The 22,210-nt window shown below is 41.6% G+C and overlaps 1 protein-coding gene across 1 annotated transcript in view; it reads left to right on the top strand.

Moving 5' to 3' along the window:
• TRAT1 (T cell receptor associated transmembrane adaptor 1) overlaps window positions 1-20,730 on the top strand; it is a 45,769-nt gene extending 25,039 nt beyond the window's left edge. The window contains exons 3-6 of the mRNA XM_075852809.1: window positions 975-1,011; window positions 11,939-12,000; window positions 13,993-14,063; window positions 15,447-20,730. Coding sequence (XP_075708924.1) covers window positions 975-1,011; window positions 11,939-12,000; window positions 13,993-14,063; window positions 15,447-15,743 — 467 coding nt within the window. The 3' untranslated portion in view covers window positions 15,744-20,730. The remainder of the gene's footprint in view (window positions 1-974; window positions 1,012-11,938; window positions 12,001-13,992; window positions 14,064-15,446) is intronic.
• Window positions 20,731-22,210: the final 1,480 nt, after the last annotated feature.

Below are 22,210 nucleotides of genomic sequence, written 5' to 3'. Positions count from 1 at the left end.
TTCCAGCCTGACTGTGTCAATGTGCTCAAAGCGAGGTCCATAAACACATGATGTGACAAGTTTGGTGTGGAGGAACTGAAGTGTCCTGCACAAAGGGCCCTGACCTCAACCCCATCAAACACCTTTGGGATGAATTGGAACGCCTATTGTGAGCCAGACATTTTCGTCCAACATCAGTACCTGACCTTACAAATGCTTTTTTGGCTGAATAAGCATAAATTCCCTCAGACACACTCTAAAATCCAAAAGCCTTCCCAGAAGAATGGAATCTGTGATAGCTGCAAAAGACCAACTTCTTATTAACACTCATAGTTTTGGAATGCAATGTTCAACCAGCGCATATAGGTGTGATAGTTGGGTGTCTACATACTTTGATTGGAAAGTGTATTTTGCAACCATACATAGAATTATTGTAAAATATTTGTTAATTCAGCCACTCCATTCAGATGATCAGATTTGGGTCAAATCCACATGACCATATTCAGAATTCATGTAACACTAATTCTTTAGAATTCTTTGGGCCATACTGTACTTCCATATGCATCTGATTTTATATGGAGGCACACAAAAGTGTTTCTAAAATTGCAATTGTTGAACTTTATTTTGCGTTTATAGAAAGCAAACATTGGATTATTTCATTAATATGATATGAAGTTACATGCCCGATGCTTATTGAGGTGCCCTCATACACATTAGATTGGTTAGATCTGACAACATTTACTTGATTGTGTATGGTCAGTTTATGGCTCTATACATACCATGTTTGGGGCATACAGGTGAGGGTAGATGTTTTCTATTTTTCTTCCTAAAAATACAGTATATGCAAAAAATATATGCAACATTCCCCTCCATTAACTCAGAATTGCTTAATTGGGTATTTAAAAATAGATTTTCTGAACCAAATAACCCCATTTATATACAAATGCTTTCCTTTTCTCCTTTGTTTATTCTTTCTTTGTGTTTTTTACTAACAGTAACAGAAATGAAATATTGCAGCCAAGGCACAATAAGGTATGTAAAGGTAATTATTGGCATGTTATAATGGTGCTGTTTTTTTTTTTTAGAGTTTCTTATAATTATTGCAATACTTTGCAGAAAAACCATCATGTGTGGCCTCACCCTAAGGCCTTATTCACACATTCGTTTTTGTCACAGAGCATGTGCCCCCAGCGAGAAACTCACAACATGTCCTATTCTAGTCCTATTTTGCAGACCAGATTCACCCATTGAAATCTTTGGGTGCATAAGAAAAAACGGACAGCACATGGACGACATTAGTGTGTTTGGTGCAACTTTCCAATTCGTATTTATTAAAAAAAATAATTTACTTCTTGAATAAAGCTGCTCAGTATTCTGTATTGGTCAGGTCAGTGGCACTGATGGTTTCAGTGACAGCGGGTCCTACAGTACATGTGTCTGACACACAGGATCGAGCTGTTACTGATCACATTTAAGTTCATAACTTAGATGTGATAGTTTACTGGTGGATCCTGCATTTCAGAGACAAACAGAACCCTCTCACACTGAACGCGTCAGTGCCTCTGACCTGACGGATTTAGGTCTCAGGGCACGATACTGCTGCTCTGTATACAGAGTACAAAGTAACTGTATCTAATAAAGAAAAAAATATTTTTTATAAAAACTAATTACAAAGTTGCACCAAACACACTTTTCTGAATAAGGCCTTAGAGAAATGCACAAAATGCAATTCCCTAATATAGTGTTGTTAAAAGAATCACTTTCTGTAGCTGGAGCATTCTGATAATAATAGAAATATAGAAGGGCATTTCTGGTTTTATGCAATTCCCTAATATTCAAGTGTAGGTTTAATAAAGGTGAAAAAGGTGTATACATTTTCATTACCTGCAAAGTTCCAAGTATGGGAGATACAGAGTTCGGGTTTGTTCACATCAGCATCGGGGTTCCGTTGATGGGTTCCGTCATACCTTTCCGTTGGTGGAACCTATCAATGGAAAGGCAAACGGAAACCAGTGCTTCCATTTTGAATTACCATTGATTTTAATGGGCTTCTGTTGCAAATGGTTTCTTTCTGTCTCCGTTCCGTAATGTTTCCGTTTTTTAAGGGAAACAATAGCGCAGTCGACTACGCTATTGTTTGTTTAAAAAAACAAAACATAAAATAAACCATTTGCAGCAGAAGCTTTACCATTGAAATCAATAGTAATGCAAACGGAAGCTATGGTTTCCATTTGCCTTTGCCAGAGGCGTAGCTAGGTTCTCCTGCACCCGGGGCAAAGATTCAGATTGGCGCCCCCCCCCCAACTTATTTCCCAACATCTCCTTCCGCCTCGCCATGTTTTCTTTCCCTACCAATCAATGAGATTTAATTTTTTTTCACAATTTTTTTAATGTAACACGATTATAAAAGCATTTCTACATTTTACAAGCGATGTAGTTCTATGATGTATTTAACATAAAAATAAATTAAAAGAAAATAAATTAAAGAGGCCACACACAGCCCCCTATAGATATCACCACACAGCCCCTCTCTTGTAGATAGTGCCACACACAGCCCCCTGTAGATAGTGCCACACACAGCCCCCCTTGTAGATAGTGCCACACACAGCCCGCCTCCCCCCTAGTAGATAGCGGCACGCTCCCCCCCTTGTAGATAGTGCCACACACAGCCCGCCTCCCCCCTAGTAGATAGCGGCACACTCCCCCCCCTTGTAGATAGTGGCACACACAGCCGGCTTCCCCCCTTGTAGATAGCAGCACACTCCCCCCCTTGTAGATAGCGCCACACACAGCCCGCTGCCCCTTTGTAAATAGCGCCACACTCCCCCACTTGTAAATAGTGCCACATTCCCCCCCCCTTTTAAATAGCGCCACACTCCCACCCCTTGTACTTAGCACCACACTTTGAACAGACCGGTGAGCGGTAGCCTACCTATACCACTCTCCGCTCTGCCTGGTGTGACTTACCGGAGGAGCCGAGGAGGTCATGCGGCGCAGGCAGCGGCGGAGTTTCTTCTGACTAGGGTCGGTGACAGCCAGGGCCGGCCTTAGCTTGGACTCTCTATTGCCGCCCCCTACACAAACCAAAAATGAACCACATATATGGACACGCTGGAACATATATACTGTACATACAAAAATACAGATATTTAGACATACAGGCAAATATACATACACACATACAGGTAAATATATAGACATACAGACACATTATATATATTATATATATACACACACACACACACACACACACACACACACACACACACACACACACACACCAGCAGATAAATACACAGACAGGGACATATACAAATACATAAAAGGCACATATATAGAAGCACAGAGACACATTCACAAACAGACCCATATATACGCACACAGGCACATATGTACACAGCACAGATAATGTAGTAGATGTTACCTGCAGTCCTATGTAACACCACAGATAACACAGAGATAGCTCTCTAAACACAGATAGTAGTGTTACCTACAGTCCTATGTAACACCACAGATAACACAGTGATAACTCTCTGAGTACAGATAATGTAGAAGCTGTTAATATGACCGAAAGGCACAGCATGGATCTAAAATGGTTCAGATAGAGTAAAGATGCAGCTGTCAGCAAGCATGTATTCAATTATGAACCAGATCCTGGGGTGTATACCCATAAAGCATCCTAAAGCATTGCATATGACCGAAAAGAGAAAAGATGCAAGACAAGAACATATGAAAAAATAGAAAAGTACTTTATTGAAAATACACAATAATAAAAAGAATCCATCAACCAACAGGTTAAAAAAGACATGCACGCCATGCACTATACAAGATAAGTAACGTCTAAAATAGACAAGAAGTATAATCTGGTAATGAGGGTACGTCGGTACATAAATATAAATAACTACAAATGTATGCCAGATGAAATGGTCAAAGGAGAAATACTCAAAGGTATAAAGATAATACCATAAATGGATAACATCAATATATGAACAAATGTGAACAACATATGATGATGGATCACGTACCCATTAAACATCCTGGGGGCCAGACGAAGGCAGTTGCGCCGAAACGCGCGTTGGGGCAGACACATTGCCGTGCACTCACCTGGATGTTTAATGGGTACGTGATCCATCATCATATGTTGTTCACATTTGTTCATATATTGATGTTATCCATTTATGGTATTATCTTTATACCTTTGAGTATTTCTCCTTTGACCATTTCATCTGGCATACATTTGTAGTTATTTATATTTATGTACCGACGTACCCTCATTACCAGATTATACTTCTAATGTAGTAGCTGTTGCCTGCAGTTCTATGTAACACCACAGATAACACATTGTAGCAGAGCTGAGATTGTAATTTAGCACAATGTGTTATCTGTGGTGTTACATAGGACTGCAGGCAACAGCTGCTACATTATCTGTATTCAGAGAGTTATCACTGTGTGTTATCTGTGATGTTACATAGGACTGCAGGCAACAGCTGCTACATTATCTGTAATCAGAGTTATCACTGTGTTATCTGTAGTGTTACATAGGAATGCAGGTAACATCTACTACATTATCTGTACTCAGAGAGTTATCACTGTGTTATCTGTAGTGTTACATAGGACTGCAGGTAACATCTACTACATTATCTGTACTGTGTAGCAGAGCTGAGATTGTAATTTAGCACACAGTACAGATAATGTACTAGATGTTACCTGCAGTCCCATGTAACACCACAGATAACACAGAGATAACTCTCTAAATACAGATAGTAGTGTTACCTGCAGTCCTATGTAACACTACAGATAACACAGTGATAACTCTCTGAGTACAGATAATGTAGTAGATGTAAGAGACAAACACATGCAGAGACACAGAGACACACACACACACACACACACACACACACACACACACACACACACACACACACACACACACACACACACAGTAACATATACACACACACACACACACACACACACACACACACACACTGTAACATATACACACACAGGTCAGGACGGGCTGTGTGTGGGCGGAGCTTCCTCTCTGCTTCTCGGCAGAGCACAGAGTAGAGGCAGATGCAGGGAGGCTGCAGCACGGGAGTGGACCTGTCCCCTGACCTGAGTCATCTGACCTCATGTCACTGACGTGAGGTCAGGTGACTGGACTGGTCCACTCCCTGGCCGTCACAGACCCCAGTCAGAACGCCGTAATGTCCTGGCTCTTCCAAGCTGCTGCAGGTGTCCGACATACGGGGCGTCTGTCAGCAACGATCAGCTGCTCTTCGGCGCCCCCCTTCCCTATCCTCCGGGTTGAGCCCGGGGCACATGACCCGCCTTCCCCCCTAGCTACGCCCCTGCCTTTGCGTTGATGGGTTCCTCCGATGGAAAGGTCTGATGGAATCCATCAACGAAACCCCGACGCTGATGTGAACAGACCCTAAGTGAGAATTTTTATATTGTTTGAAAACGAAACGTCATAGTAAGGGCATATGCACTGAAGTGTATTACGGCACCTGCTGTTGTATATTTCATGCACATAACAGGATCAGATCCCTCTTGTGAGGTCAGCAAAGCCTTACCCCCAACTTTCCTAAAGCCAGGATCACACACACAGTTTTGATGCGGTTCTTGTGGCAGTTTTTGTCTCAGTTTTTTGAGCCGAAGCCAGAAGTGGATCCAAAAGGAAGAAAAGGTATAAAGAGGAATCTCCTTTTTTTGTGCCAACTTCTGTGTTTGGACAAAAAAGCAAATTGTGACCCTGGGTAGTCAGCAGGTACAATATATATAATCAAAAGAAGGAATGCCTGCAGGCAAACAGAACCCTTTTCCTGACTACCCAATTTGAAAATAGAAAATAAATTATAAAAACTGAAACATTTTTATTAAGCTACGTATAGCAAGAAAACAGACCACATATATAGTTTAAAATTGTCACTGCCTAATGCCGATATGAAGTGGATTCAAGGCTAGCAAAGCACAGCTGATGTGCACGGCCAGAGGTAAATGCTGACTGACATCGACAGAACAGTCACAGAGCAATGCTAAATGGTCCCAGGCTATGCCCGGATTCTCAAAGCAGTGTGATCGGCTACGGCAGGAATTAAAAACAACTATTAGATCCCCCCCGACATGTTTCGCTACCTAGTAGCGTCCTCAGGGGTACACGGGGCTAATGGCGGCGCGACGAAAAATCACTCCTCTTAAGGAGGTATAGAGTGACGTACATGGGAGGTAGGCGTGAGGTCAAACCGCCAGTAGAGCGGAGCAACACACAGCAAGCGCCGGACAGAAAGAAACAGCCAATAAATGGCAACGTATCAAGCAGCCAGTGACAGACACCCAGCCGCGCAGGCGCCCAGTGAAGACCGCAGAGACAATGCAGAGTTCCGGCGCCTGCGCAGCAGGGCAAATAAGGGACTTAGAGTAATACCGAGTGACAGATCGGCGCAAGCGCCGTAGAAGTCACTTCGGACATAGTGCAGAAGCCAAAGACTGTAAAGACAGTGCAGAATACGGGCGCCTGCGCAGCAGGGCAAATAAGGAACTCAGAGTAATGCCGAGTGACAGATCGGCGCAAGCGCCGTGGAAGTCACTTCGGACATAGTGCAAAAGCCAAAGAGCCCAAGACTGAAACAAGTCAGTGTAGCGTCTGAGCCTGCATGATAGGGCGAACAGACAGCCCAGGCTAACACTAGGTGGAGTAAGGGGGAGAGAGAAAAGTGGACAGTAAAGGCACAACAAATCTGGACTCAATGCAGGGAATAGTATACATGTCCCATCACTATAAACCAGTAAGGCCACAGTAAACACTGCAGGAACATCCCAGAGCCAGAAAATGTGCCCAACGCCAGTACCAACAATGTCCCCCTAAGCTTGACTCTCAGACCGATATTAACTACCACTGCGGCAGGGACATAAACGCATGTGTATGTCGCCGGCTGTGAATACAGTCACACGCAAAAACCCAAAAACAATAATAGTAAAACAAAAAGTATATGTTAACAGACATCAAATAATCATAATGAAAGCCGCCATACTAAAAGATAAATATATGGTCAGATATTAAATTAGTAAATGAAAGAAGTAGAGTATCGATGTAAAACCGCTCCGTTGGGAGAGGACATGACATGGTAAGTGTAAATAGAGACAGTCAAACAGGCCAGAGAGCGACGTATGAAAAATAATAAAAATAAATATACAGTAAATTGAAAATGTCCACAGAATACGGGAAGAACAGGGGCAGAAAACCAAATTAATCACAAGAACGCACTGTACGTGAAACCCTCATTGAGCCCCTGAGGGGTCATAGAGCCAAGACGGTGGATCCATCGTGCTTCCTCCTGTAGAAGTTTACAGTCCAGATTACCAGCCCTAGGTCCCAATTTTAGCTGTACAATACCCCAAAATTGAAGCAACTTGGGATTGTCGGAGTGAAACCTATGCATGTGTCTGGAGAGAGTGGTGTCTTCCTTGAGATTGATGGTACTGAGATGTCTAGATACTCTCCTCCTCAATTCCTGCAGAGTCTTGCCCACATATAATTTTGGGCAAGGGCATCTGGCCAGATACACGACCCCACTACTCTGACAGTTGAGAAATTGTTTTATCTGATAGGATCTCCCGTCCAAAGGATTAGTAAAACTCTTGACCCTGGGCATAAGGGGGCAGAAGGAACACCTACCACAGGGGTGAAAACCCGTGACAGGTGACTTCAGCCAGGTGGATGAGGTTTTGGAAGGCGTCGTTGAATAATGGCTGTGTACCAAAAGATCACGTAGATTTTTCCCCCTGCGGTAGGTAATAGCGGGGTTGGCAGGAATGACATCTTTTAGATCAGGGTCGGCAGTAAGGATAGACCAGTGCTTTTTCAAAACACTAATCACCTGTGAAGAACATACATCGAAAGTTGCATTGGGTTTTCACCCCTGTGGTAGGTGTTCCTTCTGCCCCCTTATGCCCAGGGTCAAGAGTTTTACTAATCCTTTGGACGGGAGATCCTATCAGATAAAACAATTTCTCAACTGTCAGAGTAGTGGGGTCGTGTATCTGGCCAGATGCCCTTGCCCAAAATTATATGTGGGCAAGACTCTGCAGGAATTGAGGAGGAGAGTATCTAGACATCTCAGTACCATCAATCTCAAGGAAGACACCACTCTCTCCAGACACATGCATAGGTTTCACTCCGACAATCCCAAGTTGCTTCAATTTTGGGGTATTGTACAGCTAAAATTGGGACCTAGGGCTGGTAATCTGGACTGTAAACTTCTACAGGAGGAAGCACGATGGATCCACCGTCTTGGCTCTATGACCCCTCAGGGGCTCAATGAGGGTTTCACGTACAGTGCGTTCTTGTGATTAATTTGGTTTTCTGCCCCTGTTCTTCCCGTATTCTGTGGACATTTTCAATTTACTGTATATTTATTTTTATTATTTTTCATACGTCGCTCTCTGGCCTGTTTGACTGTCTCTATTTACACTTACCATGTCATGTCCTCTCCCAACGGAGCGGTTTTACATCGATACTCTACTTCTTTCATTTACTAATTTAATATCTGACCATATATTTATCTTTTAGTATGGCGGCTTTCATTATGATTATTTGATGTCTGTTAACATATACTTTTTGTTTTACTATTATTGTTTTTGGGTTTTTGCGTGTGACTGTATTCACAGCCGGCGACATACACATGCGTTTATGTCCCTGCCGCAGTGGTAGCTAATATCGGTCTGAGAGTCAAGCTTAGGGGGACATTGTTGGTACTGGCGTTGGGCACATTTTCTGGCTCTGGGATGTTCCTGCAGTGTTTACTGTGGCCTTACTGGTTTATAGTGATGGGACATGTATACTATTCCCTGCATTGAGTCCAGATTTGTTGTGCCTTTACTGTCCACTTTTCTCTCTCCCCCTTATTCCACCTAGTGTTAGCCTGGGCTGTCTGTTCGCCCTATCATGCAGGCTCAGACGCTACACTGACTTGTTTCAGTCTTGGGCTCTTTGGCTTTTGCACTATGTCCGAAGTGACTTCCACGGCGCTTGCGCCGATCTGTCACTCGGCATTACTCTGAGTTCCTTATTTGCCCTGCTGCGCAGGCGCCCGTATTCTGCACTGTCTTTACAGTCTTTGGCTTCTGCACTATGTCCGAAGTGACTTCTACGGCGCTTGCGCCGATCTGTCACTCGGTATTACTCTAAGTCCCTTATTTGCCCTGCTGCGCAGGCGCCGGAACTCTGCATTGTCTCTGCGGTCTTCACTGGGCGCCTGCGCAGCTGGGTGTCTGTCACTGGCTGCTTGATACGTTGCCATTTATTGGCTGTTTCTTTCTGTCCGGCGCTTGCTGTGTGTTGCTCCGCTCTACTGGCGGTTTGACCTCACGCCTACCTCCCATGTACGTCACTCTATACCTCCTTAAGAGGAGTGATTTTTCGTCGCGCCGCCATTAGCCCCGTGTACCCCTGAGGACGCTACTAGGTAGCGAAACATGTCGGGGGGGATCTAATAGTTGTTTTTAATTCCTGCCGTAGCCGATCACACTGCTTTGAGAATCCGGGCATAGCCTGGGACCATTTAGCATTGCTCTGTGACTGTTCTGTCGATGTCAGTCAGCATTTACCTCTGGCCGTGCACATCAGCTGTGCTTTGCTAGCCTTGAATCCACTTCATATCGGCATTAGGCAGTGACAATTTTAAACTATATATGTGGTCTGTTTTCTTGCTATACGTAGCTTAATAAAAATGTTTCAGTTTTTATAATTTATTTTCTATTTTCAAATTGGGTAGTCAGGAAAAGGGTTCTGTTTGCCTGCAGGCATTCCTTCTTTTAACTTCTGTGTTTGGCTCAAAAAATGTGCCAAAAACTGCATCAAAATTGTGTGTTTGTGATCCTGGTCTAAGGAAAGTCTCTCCTTATCTCACAGGTCATGGTTCCACCCTGTCCTTGGCTCTAAGTAAATGGCACTGAGCTGTAATATGCTTGTGTACATAAGGGTATGTGCGCACATAGTGTTTTCAGGCGTATTTCGGGGCGTTTACGCCTTGAAAAACGCCTGAAAAACGGAAGTAGAACGCCTACAAACATTTCCCCTTTGATTTCAATGGGAAATACGGCGTTCTGTCGCGTAAAAAGACACCCGCGAAAAAGAAGTGCATGTCATTTTTGGAGCCATTTTTCATTGCCTCTAAAGAAAAAGAGCTCCAAAAACAGCTGTAAAAATGCAGCGAAAGACGCGAGTGGCTTAAAAAACGTGTGAAAATCAGGAGCTGTTTTCCCTTGAAAACAGATCCGTATTTTCAGACGCTTTTGATTTTGTGTGTGAACATACCCTAAGCCCTAACAGTGCTGAGTAGTTATACATTCATTAGTGTATGTTTTAATAATTATAATGAATGCAGTTCACTTTGCAGATATTTCTTGTTTTCACAAATATCATTCAAGAGCCTTTTTCTGTAGATCAGTGTCGAAAAAGCTGGGACGTGAATTATTTTTAGGGTATGTGCACACGCTAACTGCATTTACGTCTGAAATTACGGAGCTGTTTTCAGGAGAAAACAGCTCCGCCATTTCAGAAGTAATTGCTCGTACTCGCATTTTGCGAGGCGTCTTTGACGGCCGTAATTGTGAGCTGTTCTTCATTAGAATCAATGAAAAACGGCCCAAATTACGTCCAAAGAAGTGTCCTGCACTTCTTTGACGAGGCTGTTATTTTACGCATCGTCAATGACCGGTTACAGCGAGATTACGCTTTGCTCTGCTGTAAGTCCCACAGAAACGTTAGCGAAGTGTCGGGATTGTAAATAGACATCCCGTCCTGTCCGGAAGGAATGTCTATTCACTGTCTAAACACTTCAGTAACACAAATATGTCAGTATAAGACAGCACATAGTGATCTAGCAGGATCCCTATGCGCTGACTAAATGAAGGAGAGAAGTGTATGATGCTGATTGGTCACTGATTGGTCAGCGTCATATACTCCTCTGTACAACGCCCACTTGGTCTAAAGTAAAAACACGCCCACCTGGGCATTTAGAAGCTAATTAGCATAAAGCTAAATCGCTCCTAACGTGGTGAAAATAGATTGTCGAAATAAAAAGCACTGCTGTCACCTACATTATATTGCCCATCTCCTTATGTAGGAGATAGGGCACTTATAATGTGGTGACAGAGCCTCTTTAACGGGTTTGTCTCACTAACGGGTTTGTTCACACAGAGTTTTTTTCAGGCAGAAAATTCTGCCTGGAAAAATCAGCTCCGTTTTTTTTTAAGTGGTTTTGCACCACCGGCGTTTTTTGGGCGTGTTTTTTGACACGTTTTTTTACACTTTTTTTTACCTATTTCTGCAACAGGCAAAGAAAAAAACTGCGAGTGTTTTTTGACATAAAACGCGAAAAAAAACTTGTCAAAAAAACACGTCGGCCTTTCGCAGCGTTTTTTCCGTCTCCCATTGATTTCTATGGGGTTTCTGAGGCGGAAAATGCCTCAAGATAGGGCATGTCACTTCTTTTTCCCGGTTTTTGCCGCGGTTTCTGAGGCAAAAAACTTGTAAAAAAAAAAATGTGTGATCAGCGCTTAAGAAAACCCCTGGACCTGGCATCTCTATCCTTTGGCGATTAGCTGTTATCGATATGTGGAAGTCGTATCTGGCCACTTATTCGCCCATTTAATCCTGTCACATTCCCTTTAATAAGGTTTTATTTTATACAGCAGTCGTATTACATTACTACTAGGAGTGCTCTTTTCCTAATGTTGCACAATACTGGCTCATCTTTGGTTTACTTGTGTCTGCTCTATAGACTTCCTACGGTCATTGTTTGTGGCATTAGCACTTGGGCAAATAAATTATAGCAGACACTTGTAAAAGCTCTTTGTGCATTTGAGTTATATGTTTATTATTGCGCCACAAAAAAATTTGTCTATGCATTTAAGTTAACCTTCAAAAGGTAAACTATCTCTTTTACTGCAGTTATGACCAGCGGTATATTCAAAATAATCCAATTTATGGCAATCTCATTCTGCCAATTCTTGGTAAGTGGATATCAGTTTTATTAAATTTGGTTTCTAATAGATCAACATAATAGAAACGAATAAAATGAAATATTGGAAAATTGTTTTGAGAAACAAGCAGGAATTGATAGGTATTTCCCTGCTGTAACATATTACACTTAGTCACAATGATTATGACTGGATGGATGATATTACCAAGATCAGCAAGTCCTAGAGTGTTAAAATACCCATTAGATTAAAATATGGAAAGTGCTGTAACTACACAGTCAAGTCACATTATTATAACTACATCTTACTTTCGACGTCGGCAGCGGGTAGCCCATGAAGGAAGTAATGTGTTATGGGCTGGCATGGTGGGTATATAAGGTGTGCGATAGGCTGTCTGAACACACATCACTCATTATTGCTATGGGTAAAAGGGGCGATTTATCAGAGTTGCAAAAAGGGATGATTATTGGCTTTCAGGCCAAGGGTGGCAGTATTTCTCAAACAGCGCAGTTTGTGAACTGTTTCGCGTTCTGCTGTGGTGAAAGTGTATCGTGAGTGAACAAATGGCACCATTGGGAATAACCGACGTGGAAAGTGTAGAGCACCACAGGTGAGAGGGGAAAGTCGGCTATGAAGGTGCGTGAGGGCTGAGCTACAGTGGAGCAGCTTACCGTGAAAATCAACCAGGGGGCTACCGGACGTGTGTCTAAAACAACAGTTCAGCGAACCCTACTGCGTATGCCACTCTGAAGCAGACGGATGGTCACTGTTCCTATGCTAACAAAGTTGCATCCGAAAAAAAGGCTTTAATTTTCATGGCAGTATCGGAATTGGATAACTGATGATTGGCAAAGACTTTCAAGTACTTCCATGGCCCCCTAATTCGCCAGACTTGAACCAAATTGAACATCTGTGGGACCACCTCGATCATCTTGTTCGCTCTATGGATCCCCCCCACGCACCCTTCAGCAAATGTGGGATGCCCTGCAGTCAGCATGGCTCTAGATACCGGAGACAACCTACCAGCACCTTATTGAGTCACTCCCAGCCCGTCTAGCTGCTGTCCGTGCTGCACATGGCGGTTACTCTGGATATTAGCTGGTGGTCATAATAATGTGAATCGACTATGTAGATGTACAATGGTTATCTGTTTCTCCTGCAGCTGTACAATAGAACTGTTCAGACTGATTTCACAAACAGTATTCATCTATGTAATGATTATAAATATACTCTAAGCATTAACATATATTAAAAATAAGGTATATGGGTATTATTTAGGATCAGTCGTGAAGTTCACTGAAGGCTTTGCCTATGTAGGTCTAAAACAATTATGTAATCCAAATCAAATTAGTTAAAGTCTAACTGTACGTCACTGGAATGTTGAAAAATATGGTGGGAACCATGAAACAATGGCGTACCTCCAATGGAGGTAGACCACACAGCTACTATGGGACCTATAGGCTGGTGTGGGACCGGAGCAAAGAGGCCTGTCGAAAATCTCCTTTAGTGAAAAAAAAGTGTTATATATTGTGCTATAGCTGGAGCAGGAGTATTCTGATAATAATGAATAATAGAAATAAAATAAATATATATGTCCAAACAAAAGATATATGGGCAGCACAGTAGAACAAAACCTCCAAGGTAACCGGGTGCAGGCTTCCAGGGATCTGACTTGTAAATCCCCAAATGTAGACAAAAAATATATAATTTTAGAAATATATATGGGCGTTTCTATGTATGCAATTCTACAAGCCTAGGTTCAAGAAAGGTAAAGAAGCCTCTTATTAAATGAGAAGGGTGGGTACATTCTGATTGTGTGATTACCTGCAAAGTATCACCTAGATTACTTACTGGGAAATACGTACTGAGTGAGGAAATGTTTTTTCATTAAAAGTTTAATTCATGGAAACACTAATATTTGGGAGCATTGTATTATACATGAAGTACAGCATGACAAAGTTTACAGAATTTATGGACGTTATGTGAAATGATGCTTTTTACATTCTTTTAAAAAAAAAATAATAGATCATAACAATGATGACTGCTGCTATGAACCAATGGCAACTCCTCATGAAAGAAACATGGAGGAAAATCAGGTACTCTTTTAACCGTATACAAGTATAATTATTGGAGCATTAACTGCTCCTAAATTAGAAATAAGGGGCATGCAGACATAAAAGCTACGTGCATGGACCCTGTACTGCAACAAATAGCGTCCCTACCTTTTCAAAATGGTGCCTACATTGCAATATAAATTAATGGGAAAAAACCTCTGTGTGCCTCTGTATAAAATCAGAGACATACGTAGTTACAGTACGGGCGCCATCTTACGCGTCCATACAACATGAATCTGTAATACTGTGCATGGACCCTAAGGCTGGGTTCACACGACCTATTTTCAGACGTAAACAAGGCGTATTATGCCTCGTTTTACGTCTGAAAATAGGGCTACAATACGTCGGCAAACATCTGCCCATTCATTTGAATGGGTTTGCCGACGTACTGTGCAGACAACCTGTCATTTACGCGTCGTCGTTTGACAGCTGTCAAACGACGACGCGTAAAAATACAGCCTCGTCAAAAGAAGTACAGGACACTTCTTTCAGACGTAATTTGAGCCGTTCTTCATTGAACTCAATGAAGAGCAGCTCAAAATTTACCGCTGTCAGAGAAGCCTCGCAAAATGCGAGGAGGAGCATTTACGACTGAAACGAGGCAGCTGTTTTCTCCAGAAAACAGTCTGTCTTTTCAGACGTAAATGCCTGCTATCGTGTGCACATACCCTAAGGCTGGGTTCACACGACCACTTTAACATCCGTAATCGACGGACGTATTTCGGGCGGAAGTCCCGGACCGAACACAGTGCAGGGAGCCGGGCTCCTAGCATCATAGTTATGTACGATGCTAGGAGTCCCTGTCTCGCTGTAGGACAACGGTCCCGTACTGTAATCATGTTTTCAGTACAGGACAGTAGTTCCACAGAGAGGCAGGGACTCCTAGCATCGTACATAACTATGATGCTAGGAGCTCGGCTCCCTGCCGTGTGTTCGGTCCGGGACTTCCGCCCGAAATACGTCCGTCGATTACGGACGTTAAAGTGGTCGTGTGAACCCAGCCTAAAATTGAAAGCAAAAAAATGAAAACTCTTTTTTTAACTACTGTATATTACCCTAGATAACACAAAAATAAATAATTGGATCAAATTTAGTTCAATGAGAGAATCCAATTTGCTCTGAAAAATTAAAAGACTTATATTTTGGTAGTAGAAATAAAACACTAACATTAATGGTTGTAAACTATGAAGAACAAAATAATCAACCAGAGATGACAAAGTCAGATCTCCACGCTCTTGTGGAGACCCATTCATTGAATTCATTATGGCCACCAGTCCAAGCTGTCAAAGGATTTAAGATGGCAGGAGATTTTGTTTATCCATTCAATAAATTATCGTAACTGTATAGTGTTTCATATTATTTTAGCAGGTGGATCTAGAGGAATTTATGTGTTATGCAGATCTTGATCTCAATCCAAAAAGACCTGGGAAAGATCGAAAGAAAAAAGCAAAACCAAAGAATAAACAAAGTTGTGAGGAGTTGGATGGAACAAACGTTAATTTTCTATCCAGATCCAGTATATACCTGAACAGTGAGCAGCTTATAGCAGAAGCTGAAGAAGAGCTGATTCATGATGACCCAGTGCGGATTTACCATTTGATGAAGAAGACAAAAAAAAATCTGGATAATGAAGAAGAAAATCAATCTCATTGGTCAAATTAGGAGACAAATAATGAGTCTCCAGTGCTACATGCAGAGTAAAACACCTAAAATACATGGATTATGATAAATTGGGGTGTGTGCACACCCATTCAGATGTTAAATTGTAGGCCCAGCATTTGGGTGAACAATGTGTCCAAGAATATGTATATTATGTACATCAAAGGAATGCATAATCTATAAACTTTAACAGAAGTAACCAATGGCTGATAACGGGCAGATTACGGAGCAGACAATGGAAAAACTTGTCCCACTGCTTTTTTTTTCAACATTGCTATTTTTAATTTTATTCCAGTGGACACTTACAATTTAGCAAGAATAAGTTTATTTATCTAGGCACTGGCATTACATACTGCTGTTAATCTTAAATTTACATCATGTCAAGTGAGATGGATACATGCAGAACAGACAATTAATACGGTATACAGATGGCACATTTGTCTCATGACAAAGAAGTGGTGGTTTGTGTGAACAGTGGCTAAAGAACACCACCAAAACCAAAAGGTGAAGCTCAACAGATGATGCCAAGCAATGCTATGCATTGTGCAAAATCAGATTTCTTGAAGGTTTTTTTTTTGAGTAATGGAAGGTGAATTGTGTTATAGAATAATGAATTGGGTATATTAAAGTATGTGTATCATAAAATTCATGCACATAAGAGACCATAGAAAGTTCAATGAGCTGTCTTTTTGATGGTGAGTGGATGAAATGTGCAGTTCCTTGAAGACCGGTTCAAGGAGCTGTATAATTGGCACTGAGAAGCTTACCATTTAACCTTCTTTATTAAATGGCAAAACTATAAATATATTGATTAATTCTTACAATGGTGTTAAATGCAAATGTTAAAAAATAGAGGAATAAGTTATACGGCTAATAATTCAAAAACATTCCGTCTGTTTTGTTCAGTATATTTCAAAAATCAATTTAAGCAAGACAACACTGGTTAGCCTCCAAATCATCATTTTCAAATATTTGTTTTTGAACGGTATTGGTTTTGGTGTCTAGTATGGTCAATGGGCATGCTTTTATTTTTTAATTTAATTATTAATAACTTTAACATTACATTGAAAAAAAAAAACAAATAAACAGATCTCTTGATTGAGTTTACATTCCAAGGACACAGGCAAACAAAATAAGACCAACTGAGATTAAATGGGTTGCCAGGCACTGGCTGCACGAATGGGATGTGACAATTAACAAAGTAAGTATTACTCATCTGGTGAATCCCCCCGCCGCTCCAGTGATGCAGCTCTGGTTCTACCTGCTGGTCCCTGTTGCTGTCGCATACCTCCCAACCATCCCGGATTCAGCGGGACAGTCCCGGATTCCAGGCGGTGTTTCGCTATCCCAGGTAGCCGGTGGTATGTCCCCATTTTAACCGTCCAGTTTCTGCATCCTCAGGACGCAGATGCAGTTGAATCCAACGGTGAAGCAGCTCCCTGCTTCACCATTCACTTTGCAACGCTGACCACGATCCACTCGGCACAGACAGGAGCGATCCATTGATATCATCATGCCTGTCTGCGCCAAGCACTCATAGCACAGAGTGGAGGAGCAGAGGAATTTCCTCCACTCGTCATATTTTTCTTTTTATTAGGCACATTTCTTTTCTTTTTATTAGGCACTATTGCGGCATTATACTGTATGGTGGCAGCTAAAGGGCATCATACTATAGGGGGCAGCTACAGGGTATTATACTGTATGGGGTAAACTATGGGGGCATTATACTGAATGGTGGCATCTATAGGGCATTATACTGTATGGGGAATCTGTGGGGGCATTATACTGTATGGGGACATCTGTGTGGGCATTATACTGTATGGGAAAGCTATGGGGCATTATACTGTATGGGGCAGCTATCAACAAATTATACTGTATGAGGGCAGCAGTGGGAGCAGCTATAGGGCACTATACTGAATGGGTGTATCTATGGGGCATTATAATGTATGGGGGAATATGTGGGGGCATTATACTGTATGGGGGCATCTGTGGGGGCATTATTCTGTATGGGGCAACTATGGGTCATTATATTGTATGGGGTCATCTATTGGGGCATTATACTGTGTGGGAAGCACTATGGGGTATTATACTGTGTGGGGGCACTATGGGGGCATTACACTGTGCAGAGGACACAATGGGGGAATTATACTGTGTGTTGTGCGCTATGGGGCATTATACAGTGTGGAGGCAGCTATGAGGTCATTATACTTTGTGAGGCAGCATTATACTGTGGGAAAGGACAATGGGAGCCTGTTACTGTGTGGGATGAACTGGGCATGTATGGGTGGGGATTGGCCGGGGTTAGAGGCATGGCGAAACAGGGAATAATTTCTAACGGCATGTAGTCAGCAAATGAAATGCCATTTAAGAATATAGATGTCTAATTTCTTCCAGAACTGTTTATACTAAGAGTATCACAACCAGAGCACTAAGTGCTAGAGAAGGAAGTGGATATACTTAGATAGCTATTTGTAAGTGGTTTAAATCTTTAAATTCCCAGACGCCCGATCCTGCCTGGTATCAGGGGCAGACATACCATGCAGCTGCACAAGGGCCCACCCTAATCCTGTTAGCAGATCCCTACTGTCTATTAGATAGTAAGGGACTGAGTTAACAAATTCACCGGGGCCCTCAGCTGTCTCTGTCTACCTATGTCTGGTATTGTTTTCAAACCATGTAAGGAAGTAAAAAAAATTGTGAAGTTGTGTGGAATTTTGAAGTCTCACTTTTTTTTTTAAAGAAAACTTCAGTTAGGGGTAGGCCTTGATAAATTTCTTAAATGGGTCTCCTCTTATGATAAAAAGCTTTGGGACCCTGAGATCAAAGGCAGCATTTGCCTCTACACTACTGTCAAAATGATGAAACAAATAAATGTCTCATAGATGCAGGTAAGCTCTGACACCCACACCTATCTCCAGAAGGTAGCCACTAGTTGTTTGTATTATGGGGTTGGAATTATGTTGTGTGAATATTGGGGTCTGGTCTGGAGTCTGAAGTATGAAGTCTTGGGTACGAATTATGTGGTCGTGTCTGGGGTCTAAATATTGGGATCTGGTCTGGGGTCTGAATATTGGGCTCTGGTACGGGGTCTGTATTATGGGGTTGAAATTATGGGGTCTGATCTGAGGTCTGAATATTAGGGTTTGAATATTGGGGTCTGATCTGCTGTCTGAATTACGAGGTTTTGCCACAGGGTTTTAATTTCGGGGTCTGTTCTGGGGTCTGAATTTTGGGGTCTGGTCTGGATTAATTCCTTAAGAACACAGCCAATTTTCATTTTTTCATCTTCATTTTCCAAAAGCCATAACTACATTTCCCCCTGAAATTAATTGTATTTTTAATTGCCCCATTTAAAGGCTATGTACACCTTTTGAAGTCATTTTTTTTTATATTCTTTTTTTTAATATATATATATAAAAATGTCTATCAGTGTGTTTTATGCAACTTTCTAAATACTTTTTATTAAAAATTATTTTTACTTTTTCAGATAGAGCGGCACTGATGGGTTCAGTGACAGCGGGTCCTCCGTGACCTACCTGTTATCGGTCACATGTTAGTTATGAACTTAGAAGTAATCGGTAACAGCTCGATCCTGTGTGTCAGAGACATGCAGGACCTGCTGACACTGAACTCGTTTCAGCGCAAGATACAGCTGCTCTGTATATAGGATACAAAGCAACTATATCTCAAAAAGTAAAAATAATTTGTAATAAAAATTGTTTAGAAATTTGCATCAAACACACTGGGTTGAAGTCAGCAGTTGGGTGCCACAAGGATCAGTGTTAGGCCCAATTCTTTTTAATCCCTTTTTTAATGACCTTGTGGATGGGATTGATCGCAAAGTGTCAGATTTTGCTGTTGATACAAAACTTTGTAGGATACTTAAAACTCAGCTTGACTATAAAATATTACAGAAAGACCTAGATAAGCTGGCAGCATGGGCAAAGTCATGGCAGATGAAATTTTATGTTGATAAATGTAAAGTAATGCACCTAGGAACCAATAATAGTATTAATTCACATACATTAAATGGAATAAAACTGGGGATAACGGAACAAGAGAAGGACCTGGGTATTCTGGTTACAAATAAGCTAAGCAGCAGTACTCAAAGTCAAGCAGCAGCTGCTAAAGCAAATAGAATTTTAGGGTGTATAACAAGAGAGATAAAAACCTGTGATTCAAATGTAATATTACCACTCTATAAATCCCTTGTAAGGCCACATCTAGAATATGGAATTCAATTTTGAGCTCCAAATTGCAAAAAGGATATAGGAGAACAGGAGAGGGTTCATAAGCGGGCTACTAAATTATTAAATGGGATGGGAGGTGTCGCTTACAATGAAAGGCTAGAGAAATGAGGCTTGTTCAGCTTGGAAAAAAGACGTCTTAGAGGTGATCTTAGTAACATGTATAAATATATGTGTGGTCAATACAAAGAACTAGCACATAATCTGTTCTTTCCAAGGACTCTACAGAGGACCAGGGCACATTAATTGCATGTGGAAGAAAGACGTTTCGGACATCAATATAGGAAAGGGTTCTTTAAAGTTAGAGTAGTCAAACTGTGGAATGCCCTACCCCAAGAGGTAGTGATGGCAGATACTATGTCTGCATTTTAAAAAGGCTAGATGCATATTTACTGACAAATTGCATTGAGGGTTACAATTAATCAAGAAATGAATGACGTGTAATTTACTGAGAGAGGTTGAACTTGATGGACCTGTGTCTTTTTTCAACCTATGTAACTATGTAACACTGATACACTGTTTTATTGAAAAAAGAAAAAAAGGATTCCAAAGGTGTACATAGATTTTAATATACCATATCATGTATTGAGAAACTTGAAAAAATTTGTGGTGTGGATTTAAAAAAAAGATGCACTTCTGTCATAGTTTTTGGGAATTTTTCTTTTACAGCATTTACTGTGCAGTATAAATTATATGTTAATTTTACTCTGCGAGTCAGTGCGATTTCACTGATACCAAATGTACAGTAGATTTTACTTTTACAAAATAAAAACAATCTGTAAAAAAAAAATATATAGTTTTGTGTCGCTATATTCTGAGATCTATAACTGTTATATTTTTTCATCAATGGAGCTGTACCAAATAATTTTTGCAATCACTTTTTATTAAATTTTTTTCGGAAAGGGAGGAGAACAAAAAAACAGCAATTCTGGCATTGTGATTTTTTTTTACAATGACGTTCACTTTAAATAATGTGTTTTAATAGTTTGGACTTATTAACGAATGCGGTGATACCAATTTAGTTTCTTTTTTATTGTTTCCTTTTTATGGGAAATATGGGCAAAGTTTTTTTTCACTTTTTTATTTTTCCCTCTCTCTCTTTCTAACCAATCAAATGCCACAGTCGCTGTTGAATGCGACATCTGAGGGGCTAAACGGCTAGGATTACACAACTCACACCCGCCACGTATGGGCCAGGCTCCTGACCCCGTGCCATAATGTTAAAGCACACCTCTGTCGTACATGTAAGGCAGATGTCACTGAGGGGTTAATGAGGGAGAGTGTGCCGGCTGCACACAGTGCAATGAGAAATACTGTGGGCTCCAGCAGAGGGATGTGGAGCTGAGTAGGAAAGATGCCTGTGTGTGAGGACTGAGGAGACCGAGATGCAGTTTAAGCGATTGAGTCCCATTGAGAAAGGGGCCAAGTGGGCTACCTTTTGAGGGAAACTAAGGCTGCTGAGGGAAGTAACAGATCTGTGCCGGCTGTGTACAGAGTGTGCATCACATTATCATTAGACATTGCATTGTATGTAAAACTGCGGGTTCTGTTGAAGAATTGGGTCAGTCACAGAGTAACGGTAGAAGCTGGTGAGCTGTGAGAGTTAAAAGGATGCCAGTGGTCTGGCGAAATTCTAGGGGCCCTAACAGATAGCAACAGTGAACTGTATGCTAAGTGCCTGGGACAAGCAAGAATGAGCGAGGCTCCCTGCATTGGCAGTCCCTGCAGGTGGATAATAGAGTCGTCCTGCATCCCGGATCTGAAAGAAGTGGGTGAAGGCTGGAGTCTCCCAACACTGAAATTGTGATGGCGAGGTCCATGTTTATTTACCCCAAGAGAGAGGGATTGATACCAATTGTGGGCAGATGAAGTGTGTGAAACAAATACACTTATGTGCCTATCTACTGTTCATCTTATAAACACCAAGATTTGTACCTCTGAGGAAGTAAAGTTATGTTTGAACTTTGAATGCCATGTGGACTGTTTGCTGCTCTGTCATCCTTCTGCGGGGTGTGCTGGGTTAGCAGAAAAAGGAGTCACCGCGGGCGCTGCTGCACTTCAATGGAACCAAAATGCTTTGAAGGTTCAGATCGTTGGTAATAATGTACGGAAGAGTGTAAGAATAAATGGAATTTATTGATAATATGACTACGCGTTTCAATGCCGTACCGGCATCTTCATCAGGTCATGAATGAACATACAAAAGTCACTGTTTAAATAGCC

Source organism: Rhinoderma darwinii, chromosome 2, assembly GCF_050947455.1.
Source record: "Rhinoderma darwinii isolate aRhiDar2 chromosome 2, aRhiDar2.hap1, whole genome shotgun sequence".
In the NCBI taxonomy this organism is placed as follows: domain Eukaryota; kingdom Metazoa; phylum Chordata; class Amphibia; order Anura; family Rhinodermatidae; genus Rhinoderma; species Rhinoderma darwinii.
Note: the sequence above shows the minus strand (reverse complement) of the source record. Positions and strands in the feature narration are given on the sequence as shown.